We start from the raw sequence: 11,412 nt of genomic DNA, 5'->3' as shown, positions 1-11,412 counted from the left end.
CACTCACACTGAATATTGTATTTGAAAGATTTCTGAGATATAAAACTGAAGATAACAGTATTTTTAAATCTGCAAGAAACTTTTTGTTGAAATTTCAATGGCTGTGAATTTTTCTAAAATATATTTTATTGATTATGCTATTACAGTTTTCCCATTTCCCCCACTTCATTCCCCTCCCCCCTGCACACCCTCTCCCACCCACATTCCCCCCCTTTAGTTCATGTCCATGTGTCATAAGTTCTTTAGCTTCTACATTTCCCATATAATTCTTAACTTCCCCCTATTTGCTGCCTACCGTCTATGCTACTTATTCTCTGTACCTTTCCCTTCTCTCTCCTCATCCCACTCCCCTGTTGCTAACCCTCCATGTGATCTCCATTTATGTGTTTCTGTTCCTGTTCTACTTGTTTGCTTAGTTTGCTTTTGTTTTTGTTTTAGGTGTGGTTAATGATTGTGAGCTTGTTGTCATTTTACTGTTCATATTTTTTATCTTCTTTTTCTTAGATAAGTCCCTTTAACATTTCCTAGAATAAGGGCTTGGTGGTGATGAACTCTTTGAACTTCACCTTATCTGAGAAGCACTTTATCTGCCCTTCCATTCTAAATGAAAAGTTTGCTGGATAGAGCAATCTTGGATGTAGGTCCTTGCCTGTCATGACTTGGAATACTTCTTTCCAGCCCCTTCTTGCCTGTAAGGTCTCTTTTGAGAAATCAGCTGACAGTCCGATAAGAAGTCCTTTACAGGTAATTTCTTTTCTCTTGCTGCTTTTAAGATTCTCTCCTTATCTTTAATCTTGGGTAATGTAATTATGATGTGTTTTGGTGTGTTCCTCCTTAGGTCCAACTTCTTTGGGACTCTCTGAGCTTCCTGGACTTCCTGGAAGTCTATTTCCTTTGCCACTTTGGGGAAGTTCTCCTTTATTATTTATTCAAATAACTTTTCCACTTCTTGCTCTTCCTCTTCCCCTTCTGGTACCCCTGTAATTTGGATGCTGGAACGTTTAAAGATGTCCTAGAGGTTCCTAAGCCTCTCCTCATTTTTTTAAATTCTTATTTTATTCTTTTCTGGTTGAATGTTTCTTTCTTCCTTCTGGTCCACTCCATTGATTAGAGTCCCAGTTTCCTACCCTCACTGTTGGTTCCCTGAACATTCTCCTTTATTTCACTTAGCATGGCCTACATTTTTTAATCTAATTTGCAACCATAGTCAACCAATTCTATGAGCATACTGATTACCAGTGTTTTGAACTGTACATCTTATAGGCTGGCTATCTCTTCCTCACTTAGTTGTATTTTTTCTGGAGCTTTGATCTGTTCTTTCATTTGGGTCCTTTTTTTTTTTTGTCTCAGCATGCCTGTTATGTAGTAAGGGGCGGAGCCTTAGGTGTTCACCAGAGTGGGGTAACCCAGTCGCAGGGTTGTGAGGTTATGTATGGGGGCAAGGTCTGAGAGGGAACAATGGCCCTTGCTCTGCTATCTGCTACGGAATTTCAGTCACTTCCACTGCTTTTCCCAAGCAACCTGGGCTCTTCTGGTGCTGATCCGGGTGGGTGGGCTTGTGTACCTTCTAGGATTCTGTGGGTCTCTTCAACGAACTCCTGTGAGGTTGGGGGGGTCTCCCAGCACCTCAACCCCCACAGGTGTTTTCAGTTGGTGTATTGAGGTTTTATTTCCTGGCACTGGGACCCTGTGTTGTTCGGTCTGTCTCGCTCCCCAATTTCACCTGGTTTATCTGTGTGTGAATGTTGGACTGCACAGTCAGCCAGCTGCCTTGCACACAGTACCCTGCTTCACAATCGCCACCTTGCTGGGTCTGCCCTCTGCTGTCTTGCATGCCCCATGCTGCTGCTTTTTTTGCAGTGACCCCTCTCCATCCAGCCACTTGATTGTGCCTCTCCTCCCGGTCTGGATGAATGTGTGCAGAGGAGTTAAAATAACTCCTTGGTTGTCAGACTTTCATATAGTTCAATTTTCTGTTAGTTCTGGTTGTTATTTTGTTTCTAAATTGTCCTTATTTTGGTTGTGCAAGGAGGCACAGTATGTCTACCTATGCCTCCATCTTAGCCAGAAGTCCTCAATGGCTGTGAATTTTTTTATTTTTAAAAATCTTCACTGCTTCTGTAACTGTTGAACTCTTCCAGAGGTACACTTTTCCTTTCCCCCAAAATACTTTCAATGTGATCTCAAGTGTACATTAGACAAATAGATCAGATGAGAATGACTTACAAAGTGATATTTTCTTTTCTTCAGGATGTGATCTTATTAAAATGACTGTTTTACCTAAATATCTTCCCATTACTTAAAGAATCCTTAAAGGTTGCATGTATAACATCATTAGTTGTTATAAATTAATATTTCACATGCTAATTGAGAGCATTTTAAATCAGTGACAGCACCAAGAAAGATCTTTGTATTAGTGGAATTACCTTTTTGATCTACTCTGGAAATATTTGCCTTACATGAAAGCCTTATTAGCACTATTTATGAAAGTTGTTTCAGTACTAGGTTAAATACCCAATTTGGGAAAGATGGCTATGAATCCGTTGTCAGAATTAGAAATTGATCTAATGAATTTTTTCAAAGTTACATTAAGTCCAAGGCATAATGCTATATGGTACATGTCATGTATTAGTTTATATACTGGGTAATAATTTAGGAAATTGAAAGGGGAGGCTAACTGGATACTCTTAACAAATGCCATATATTCACAAGTCACATCTGGCAACCTCAGCTTTCTGGATTTTTAATAGAACTAAGAAGCAAGTAAGAAAGAACATTGAGCTGGCAGCCACAGTTGAAGTCATAAAGTCCATAAAGTCCAGGACTGCATCTTGTTCCCAGTTATTGCCCTGGAGGCTAGCCTGGCACATTTCTTAAACGCAAACACAATCAGAATTGCCTTGCAGCCTGTTCAGTCTTATTTTTGACCCAAATTCTAATAAGTTTAATTATCTGATTTATCCATCCTTGATAGATTGCAAGCTAGGAGGAGAACTAGGGCAATTAGAGTCAAGGAAATGGAAAAATAGTGAGAAGTGGTGACTCAACATCCCAGCCTTCTTTCCCTTTTTGCAAATGTATCTCCATCTGCACTATTCATTCCTTCCTCCTCTCCAGTCTCAGTATATTTTCTTTTCCTGGGAATTCCAGTACTTCTGGAATCCCATTTCTTCTACCTCTTAGGAAAGCTTGTACCATTTAGCATCTCCAACCTGTCAAATGCTAATGGCTCTTTCCCTCATCCTATAAACATATTTAAGTCTCTTTCGCCTTGAAGATATGTTTTCTCGACCCCACGTGTCCCATATAATTACCTCCCTACTGTCCTCTCTGTTCTAAACTTCTTGAAATGAGTATTATGTTCCCCATCCCAAGTTCTTGATCTCCTACCAATCACTTCCTGTTTACTGTTAAACCTGCAGCAGTTTGACTTATAGCCCCCACCCTTCATATTGCTAGATCCAATGGGCATTTCTCAGACTTCTCTAACATTTTACACTATTCTCCCACGCTATTGGAAATTGTTTCTTTCACTGGCACTATTTTCAAATGCCTTTTCTACGTCTTTTTTCTGCTCCTTTATCCCTCAAATTTTAGTGTTCTCAAGGGTTTTGCCTCTGGTCCTCTTTCTGTTATTTGCCATCACTAAGAAATACCTTTGTGGTTTTAACTACAACTTAGGTTCATCAACCACTTGGAAACATGTATCTTAAACTCAGCAGATCTAAAACAGAATATGTCCTTCTTCCACCCTACCCCCCCACCACAAATTTTAGAAATACAAAAATAACTATAAACAAAACTGAAATGCATATATTCTTCCTCCTGTATTCCCTATCATCATGAACTGGGACCAGCATCTACATAGTCACTTAAGCAGTGGGTAGAATTGGAAACCATTCAATTATCTCCTCCTACCATATCACTGACATCCATTTGGTCAATTCTGCCTTCTAATTATATCCCTAGTCTGTCCCTTATGCATTTGCACTTTGTTAAACCAGTTCAGGACCTGATTATTGGAGATCTGGACTATAGCAATAGAGGTGCCTCCTAACTTAATACCACCAGTTGTCTTTGCTACAACTTCTGAAGCAATATCTTGCTTAAAGTCCTGCTGCACTTTTTTTTTGGGGGGGGGGCTTCAGTATAAGGCCAGACTGCTCACAGCATAGAGGGCCTTTGTGAGCTGCTGCTTTTCCTGCTGAGTACTTGATCCGATGTTCTCCCTATGCCAACCTTCTTGCATTTCCCCTGAAGTACTATTTTATCTTACCTTCCTTATTTTTGTCTTTGCCATTCCCTATACCTGAAATGCCGTTTTCCCATTACCTGCATGGTTAATTCCTGTTCATCTTTTAAAACACAACTCCCGTTTCACTTCTTTTAAAGTATGTCTTGTGTAACAAGGCTGAGTTGAGTGTGCCTCAAACATTTCCAATGCTTGCCCGTATTATAGCCCATTTTGAAATTATAACCACCGATTTTCTTGTCTCTCATACTAGATTGAACATCTTAAGGCAAACAGTTATGCCATCGGGGCCAATTTAAGTCTTTTCCCCACTACTAAATAATCCCAGATTTCCATGCTTAGAGTTCTTAGGTCTGCATAGTATAGTTGTTCACTTGGTTCATTTCATTAATACTTCACAAACTGCAGTGTTCCACTGAGACAACATCATAACAGTTTGCCTCTGAAAGCTCACAGGCTGATAATCCAGGAAAGAGTAATTATATTTATTCATTATCTTCTGTTTAAGGAATCTGGGAAGTATGTGGTCATTTTATATATCTTCCAAAATGACTGCATTTTGGAGGTCCTTAAAAGTGTATGATTTGGTTATTTGGAAAATCACTTTTGTGGAGCATCTCATTTGCTGGTAATGAATGCCAATGACTTGTTATTTTGGTGTAAAAAATACATGTTGGGAAGTGCTGATTTTAAGTTAAATTTTACAGATTTGAAATTTTGTCATTGTTTCTGTTCTCAATTGTCCTTTCTCCACATCTAGCTCAAGACTGCAGTGCAGATGACGACAACTTCCTTGTGCCCATAGCGGTGGGAGCAGCGTTGGCAGGAGTACTTATTCTAGTGTTGCTGGCTTACTTTATTGGTCTCAAGCGCCATCACACTGGATATGAGCAGTTTTAGAACCTGCAATTTGATTGATTATATAAAAACACATGCACATAACAAGATTTTCTTGCCTCTTAATTTTGAAACACTTTGCTCCTGAAGATTGATTTGTTGAAATTGATCAGTGCTTAAATCAGTGTTAGCATTTGAGATACATCTTTATTAATACAAAACTGTTCTCTTTGATCAACTTAAAATAAAAAATGTCTTTACTGGCCTGAAGACAAACTTGTTAAAAAGAACATTGGTGTGCAGTGTTTTTAGGTCTATTTTGAGAAGCCTTGGCCAAATTTTGATCCTAATCTAAGATACATTAAACTTATTAACATGGCCATTATAAGAATAAAATATGTAGCTGTCTCTTAATAGAATTAATAAATACTATTTCACTACTGGTGTTCTGTTTCAGTGTATAAGAACTATACTGATTTTAAGTCATCACAGTGCCTTTGCATATAGTTTATTAAATACTGATGTGGCATAAATGCCCATCAGATATAGGCAAACTTGGTTTTCAGTTGAATGTCCTCAGGACCACCACATTTTTTAGGTTATGTGACTTTTTGTTGATTTCTTTGAGTTCAAGGTAAGGCTAAGTCAGTACTTAGGCTTGTGATTTTTCCCCCTAGGTAAATAATAGAGCCAAAAGGCCACAGTAGAGCCTAATTTGTTTTTTTTTAAATCCTCACTCAGGGATATGTTTATTGATTAGAGACAGATGGACAAACAGAGGGACATCGATCGCTTGCCTCTCATAGGTGCCCCAACTGAGGATCAAACCCATAAGCACCTGTGGGAATCAAACATACAACCTTTTGGTGTATGGGATGGCACTCCAGGAGCCAACCGAGTCACCCGGCCAGGGCCACAGTGTTTTCTAATTAGTAATTTTTAAAAAATGTTTCTTTTTTTCACCACTAGAGACTGATAAGATTCAAGGATATCTAACCACTTGCCTTTTTTTTTCTTGTGTTAGTCTTTGGGTACCTGATTAGCATTGGAAGGAATATTCTGTGAACTAATTAGGATAGATTGTGTTGTGTTTCTCTACCTCATCTTGTTGCTCTCTAGAGCATTAAAATCTATTTAGTGTTGTCATCAGACTGGTACTTATGAAATGTAAGCTAACAGCAATCTCAGAAGGGATGCAGTGAAGCATAGCAACTAGGCTGTTGCTTTTTCAAGACAGTCCCTGTGAGGCAGAGCATAGATGGGGAAGGGGGGCCAAAGGAGGAAGCTGTTGGAATTATTAAAATGAACTAGATAATCAGCTCCTATTGAAGCATATTTCTTATTATAAGTGCAGCATAGATACTGAATGTAAGAACAAATAAGAAGGAAGCTTAATTAATAGACTTGAGAAGACTTTCACATTGGAATTATTTTATTCATTCTATGTATATATTAGCTGGTTCAGAATTTCTGTAACTCACTGATTAGAGTGTTTTGGTACCCAGCTATTAGTCTCTGAAAGCTTTCATTAAAATACAATAAATTCTTTCAACATAAGCTACCTTAATAGCTGAATTTCATATACTCAGAACCATAGCAACTGTTTTTCTTTTTTATGAATGACAAAAGTGCAAGAGGAGGAAAAGATAAAATTAGAGGAAAATGCAAGTTATTACTTAATCATAAATCATACCAAATATCACATTTTGTTAATTGAATTAGGGAAGGACTAATTCATACTGGAAAGGACCTTAATTGTTATTTACTAACCCTATAATTTTACAGAAAGGGAAGTAACCTCACTGAGGTTATATACCTACTGGTCAACAAAACCATTAGCATTTTGATAAAAATTGTCCCAATGAAATCTAGTCACTCAGTAGTAAAACTAATTTAAACTTGTAATTATGAGATCAAAATGGAGTACTTTGAGCTTCTGCACTAGTTTCAATAAATAACACATGATCTCAACTTTAAGTATTTTTAAAGTACTAAATATTAGCTTTTTCAAAATAATAATAATAATAAGTTGAAACACTGTTATGTTGATCTCTGTTTGCTACCTCAAAACCTAAACCTCTTTGAATGGGATCACAAACATGGGAGGAAAACAGAAAGGAACACTTATTGATCACCTGATGTGTATCTGATGCTTTAGAAGTACCATTGTATATAATCCTCAAATACCTTATAATACAGATATTATTACCCTTTTACAGATGAGGAAAGTGAGGCCAAGTTTAAATAACTTGACCCCCTAGGGTGTTGTTGTAATTTATGGAATCAAGACTCAAACTCAGTTCTTTCTGAATCCAGAGCTCAAAATCTACATTGCACACCCTGACTTCCTGGTGGTCCAGTGGAACAGACTGCAATGTATGGGATTCTGCATATATAACCTGATAGTTACCTATTGCCTGTGTGAACAATTTTATACTGCATTTTTTGATCCTGAGTTCTTTTCAACTTAAATTTTATTACTTGTACAGAATTCTTATTTATATTTTAATGATAATGGTGGTGAGGAAGAAAGGGAGCAGGGAAATACTCAGGAAGTGGTCGAAGGAGTAGATGATATAGCTCTTTTCCCCAGTGTAATTTCACAAACAAAATCTCCCCATGTTAGGCAAGTGCAATTCTGTGTTTTAGACCTTTTCCTGTTCTTCCCTTAACTACTGCTTTTTGTACTGAGGCATTTGCTGTGATTTCAGATGCATTGATGAGAACTATAAGAAGATTGGTTGTTTGAAATATCTGGGTGGATATAGAGAAAATAAGAAAATTGGGGCAATGTTCTAAAAGACTAACTTATGTACACTTTCAAAATGCTGTTTCTGCTTAATTGTATTCCTTACTAATTTCCTTTCCTTGATTCTGTCTGTTCTTTTCTAACAGCTGAAGAATGTTCTGCAGACTCTGACCTCAACTTTCTTATTCCTGTTGCAGTGGGTGTGGCCTTGGGCTTCCTTATAATTGTTGTCTTTATCTCTTACATGATTGGAAGAAGGAAAAGTCGAACTGGGTATCAGTCTGTGTAGCCAATTAAATCTAGTGCTTTTTGGTTTTCTATCATCAGAAGTTATGTTTTCCATTGGCTAAAAGCCAGGAAACCCTGTGCAGTTGATTGTTTAAGATAAGCAGACTAACCTCAGTGAATTGCTAGCTAACTTGGGCATGAGTAGCACTTATTTTTTAAAAAATGTATTAGGACCAATTTCCTTTGTTTTCCTATTTTTCCTTCCTTTGTTAAAAGTGTAATTGGAAGAAAAAATGTGATTTAGAGTGTTTTTTTAGTAATAATTTTAAGCCTCTGGATCTAATTATAATAGCATTTCTACTGAAGTATAATTTTATATGTTGCAGTTACTTGTATTTGGCTACTTTAACATTATTTGCAAAGTCAAAGATGTTAGAGACTCTAACTTGCTTCAGGAAATAAATGCAAGAAAACAACGAATTCATTTTCATTGGAGGCAAACACAAAATTTGGTCCATAATAAAACTTCCTTTCTCAACCTCCTGATCAGGATTACTTAAATCTGTATTTTTCTGCTAGTTAAAGAAAGAAATGTCTTCAAAATACTCTGTTTAATAGCAAAACTTTGGCTGTTTTCTTCACAAAGTTGTCTTTTTCTTTTCCTCCTGGAGTTTGAAATATACTGATTATCTGACTTGACATTTAAGATGAAGGATGAAGTAAGATCTTTGGCTTTTTGGAAGGTGTCAATACAGAGTGGATTATGTTTTTTTAGGGTTATGATTTATAATGTTTTTTTCCTTTAGAGCCTTAACTTGTTCAGAAAGTTAATCCATCCTCCACTAAAAACAAAGTTCTATACTTTGTGTGCCTCCTACACTCTCCCATTTCCTATCTGAAGTTCTAATTGATATTTTAAATATATTGACTTCTCAGAGGAGTAAGAGCTATCTCTAGAGGTTAGTGGACCCTAAAGTGTCATCAGCTGCCTATCCAAAGCTGGACTGGAATTATTCCGTAAATTTGTTGATCTCAATATAGACTTACATCCTTTTCAAGACCTCTAGTGGCTCTAGCTTTTGGAGTAAGGCTGTAGAGACCACTCATCCCAATATCTGATTGGCTAGGCTGTTGAATTGCCCTTCGATTTGGAAGCACAGTGTTATGTTTCTCCAGGGGCCAAATGGCTGCTTTGCACACCTGTTACTAGTATAAGGCAGATGTTAATTTTATCAAGCTATTTTATCTCTATATAACTAAAAACAAAAATTTCCAAAGATCTGCCTTCACTTCCAAAACGTCCCGTGGAATATTAAATTGAGCTTAAACCTTAAGTTAGTTGGTTATTAAATCCAAGGATCAAGTCCCCATCTACCTCTCAGCACAATGCAGATGTTCACCACTGTATTGTTGCCATTAGCTGATGCCAGAACTTTTTGCCAATGACTGGAATTAGAAAAGAAAGAAAATTTATCAACATCTTTCTTTACTGCCTTTACCTATTGTGAATCTCAAAAGCATATATTCCAAACTGGAGTAGAAAGTCAGATCGCTCAATTACTTCTCCCTTAGAACACTCTAGTTGTGACGTGCAGATTCAAGCTCTCCCCTGCTTGCTAAATATATCAAGAATGTTTTCTTTTTTAAATGGTCTCCTGTGAAAACAATTGCTTATTTATTATTTGGTCAAAATGATGGTATCATAAAGAATGGTGGCTTCATTAAATATTTTTTAGATCATTTTCTAGAGCCCAGATTTCAATCAGACTGTGACCTAGCTAGGTATATAAATTGGAAATTCAAATACATTAAAAATTATAGGTTCATTTAAAAGTGTTCTACCTTTAAATGAAGAGTAGGGGACTGAAATCACTTAATTCTTCAATAGGTATCATAGCTTTATCTTAGGTAATTACCAAATGTGCATTTAATCTTCTTTGAGAATTAAGAATAAAAAACAAAATATTAACAGAGGGTTAAAACAAACACTGCTTCAACTCCAATTAAATATAGGAAGCCCCAAATCTGGGATCTGAGTGTTCAATTAGCTTTACTCACTGAGTTTTTATGTCAGTGGGTCAGACGGTAGAAGGACTTTGAGCTCATGAATAAAAAGAATTGTTTTCACCTAAGCTTCTTTGGGAGAACCGATGCTTGCTGCTAAGTCAAGTTTTGGATATATCAATTTAATGAACTAATTAATACCTGCAAAGTAAAACATACTGTGATACTCCTATTTGATCTGACATGTGTGATCTTTAGATCAATGAATTCTAAAATAATAAAGATCATATAATCCAGATCACTGTGGGTAACTTCATTTTTACTCTGTGTATTTAGGCTTAAGAACTTAGATTGATTTGTGTAATCTCAAATTCTAGTCTCTTGAATTGCCAAGAGGAATCATATGATGTCTAGGTCTGCAAATTAACCAATTGCCATCATTAAGAAGGCATTAGAACCTTTAGTTCAGACACCTCAAATATGGGGGCCTATCTGGTCATGAAAATTCCAAGAAAACATTCTGAATAAAATCTGGAAATCTAACAAATGTAAGAACTCCTGAATAAATGTACTCTGAGCATATGTCTCTCTGCATGGATGAACTGAACTCAATTGTTGAAGTTCATGCCATTCTCAGCAAGATACAGCTCAGTGATGCAGCAGGGAAGAAGGGTAGCTATCCATTTCCTGAAAATTTCAAATTACTTAGAACACAGTCTAATGTGCAAATGTTATATGATTGGGTTAAATGACAACACTCCATTTTACATAAGGGGCACTTTTGGTGGCAGAAAGAATTATACATTAGATCTCATTAGTTATTTAATGGCTTTTAATTTTTAAAAAATGTCCTCACCTTGCATTGTGGGGCTGGGGAGGGGAACCTCAATAGAACCTGTCTTTATTGTCCCAGCTAATTCACTGAACATACTTCACAACTCTGTGCACCTCTCAGGGCCTCTGAAAGCAGCACTTTAACATTACTGGTAGCAAGAAGAGTGGTTCTTTATACAGGGTGGGGCAAAGGTAGGTTTACAGTTGTTCATGTGGAAAAATAATATAGTAATGAATAAATAATATCAGAATAAACTCTGTTTTGCATACTCACAATTGTAGACCTACTGCCCCACTACGTGTAGTGCCATGACGGTTATTGTGTATCTAAAAGGTAGTTTGCTGATTCATTTTTTAAAGTTCAGTGTGTATACTCTGACTGCTAGAACTGCCTTTGGAACTCTAGAGGAACGTTTTACTTTCTCTTTGCTCTTACTATCTGTATTATGATAACAGTATAAATTTCAGTCCCTTTGTTTCAAGAACTTGCTTGAATGAACAGAAGAGT

General features: G+C 36.8%; 1 protein-coding gene across 1 annotated transcript in view; it reads left to right on the top strand.

Moving 5' to 3' along the window:
• Positions 1-10,368, top strand: part of LAMP2 (lysosomal associated membrane protein 2) — a 42,202-nt gene extending 31,834 nt beyond the window's left edge. Inside the window, exon 9 of the mRNA XM_037152087.2 lies at positions 5,013-10,368. Within this exon, the coding sequence (XP_037007982.2) occupies positions 5,013-5,152 (140 nt within the window). The 3' untranslated portion in view covers positions 5,153-10,368. The remainder of the gene's footprint in view (positions 1-5,012) is intronic.
• Positions 10,369-11,412: the final 1,044 nt, after the last annotated feature.

Source organism: Artibeus jamaicensis, unplaced genomic scaffold (genome assembly GCF_021234435.1).
Source record: "Artibeus jamaicensis isolate MK-2021 breed Jamaican fruit bat unplaced genomic scaffold, CSHL_Jam_final contig_240, whole genome shotgun sequence".
NCBI classification, from domain to species: domain Eukaryota; kingdom Metazoa; phylum Chordata; class Mammalia; order Chiroptera; family Phyllostomidae; genus Artibeus; species Artibeus jamaicensis.
The sequence above is the reverse complement of the archived record's forward strand: the minus strand, read 5'-3'. Positions and strand labels throughout refer to the sequence as shown.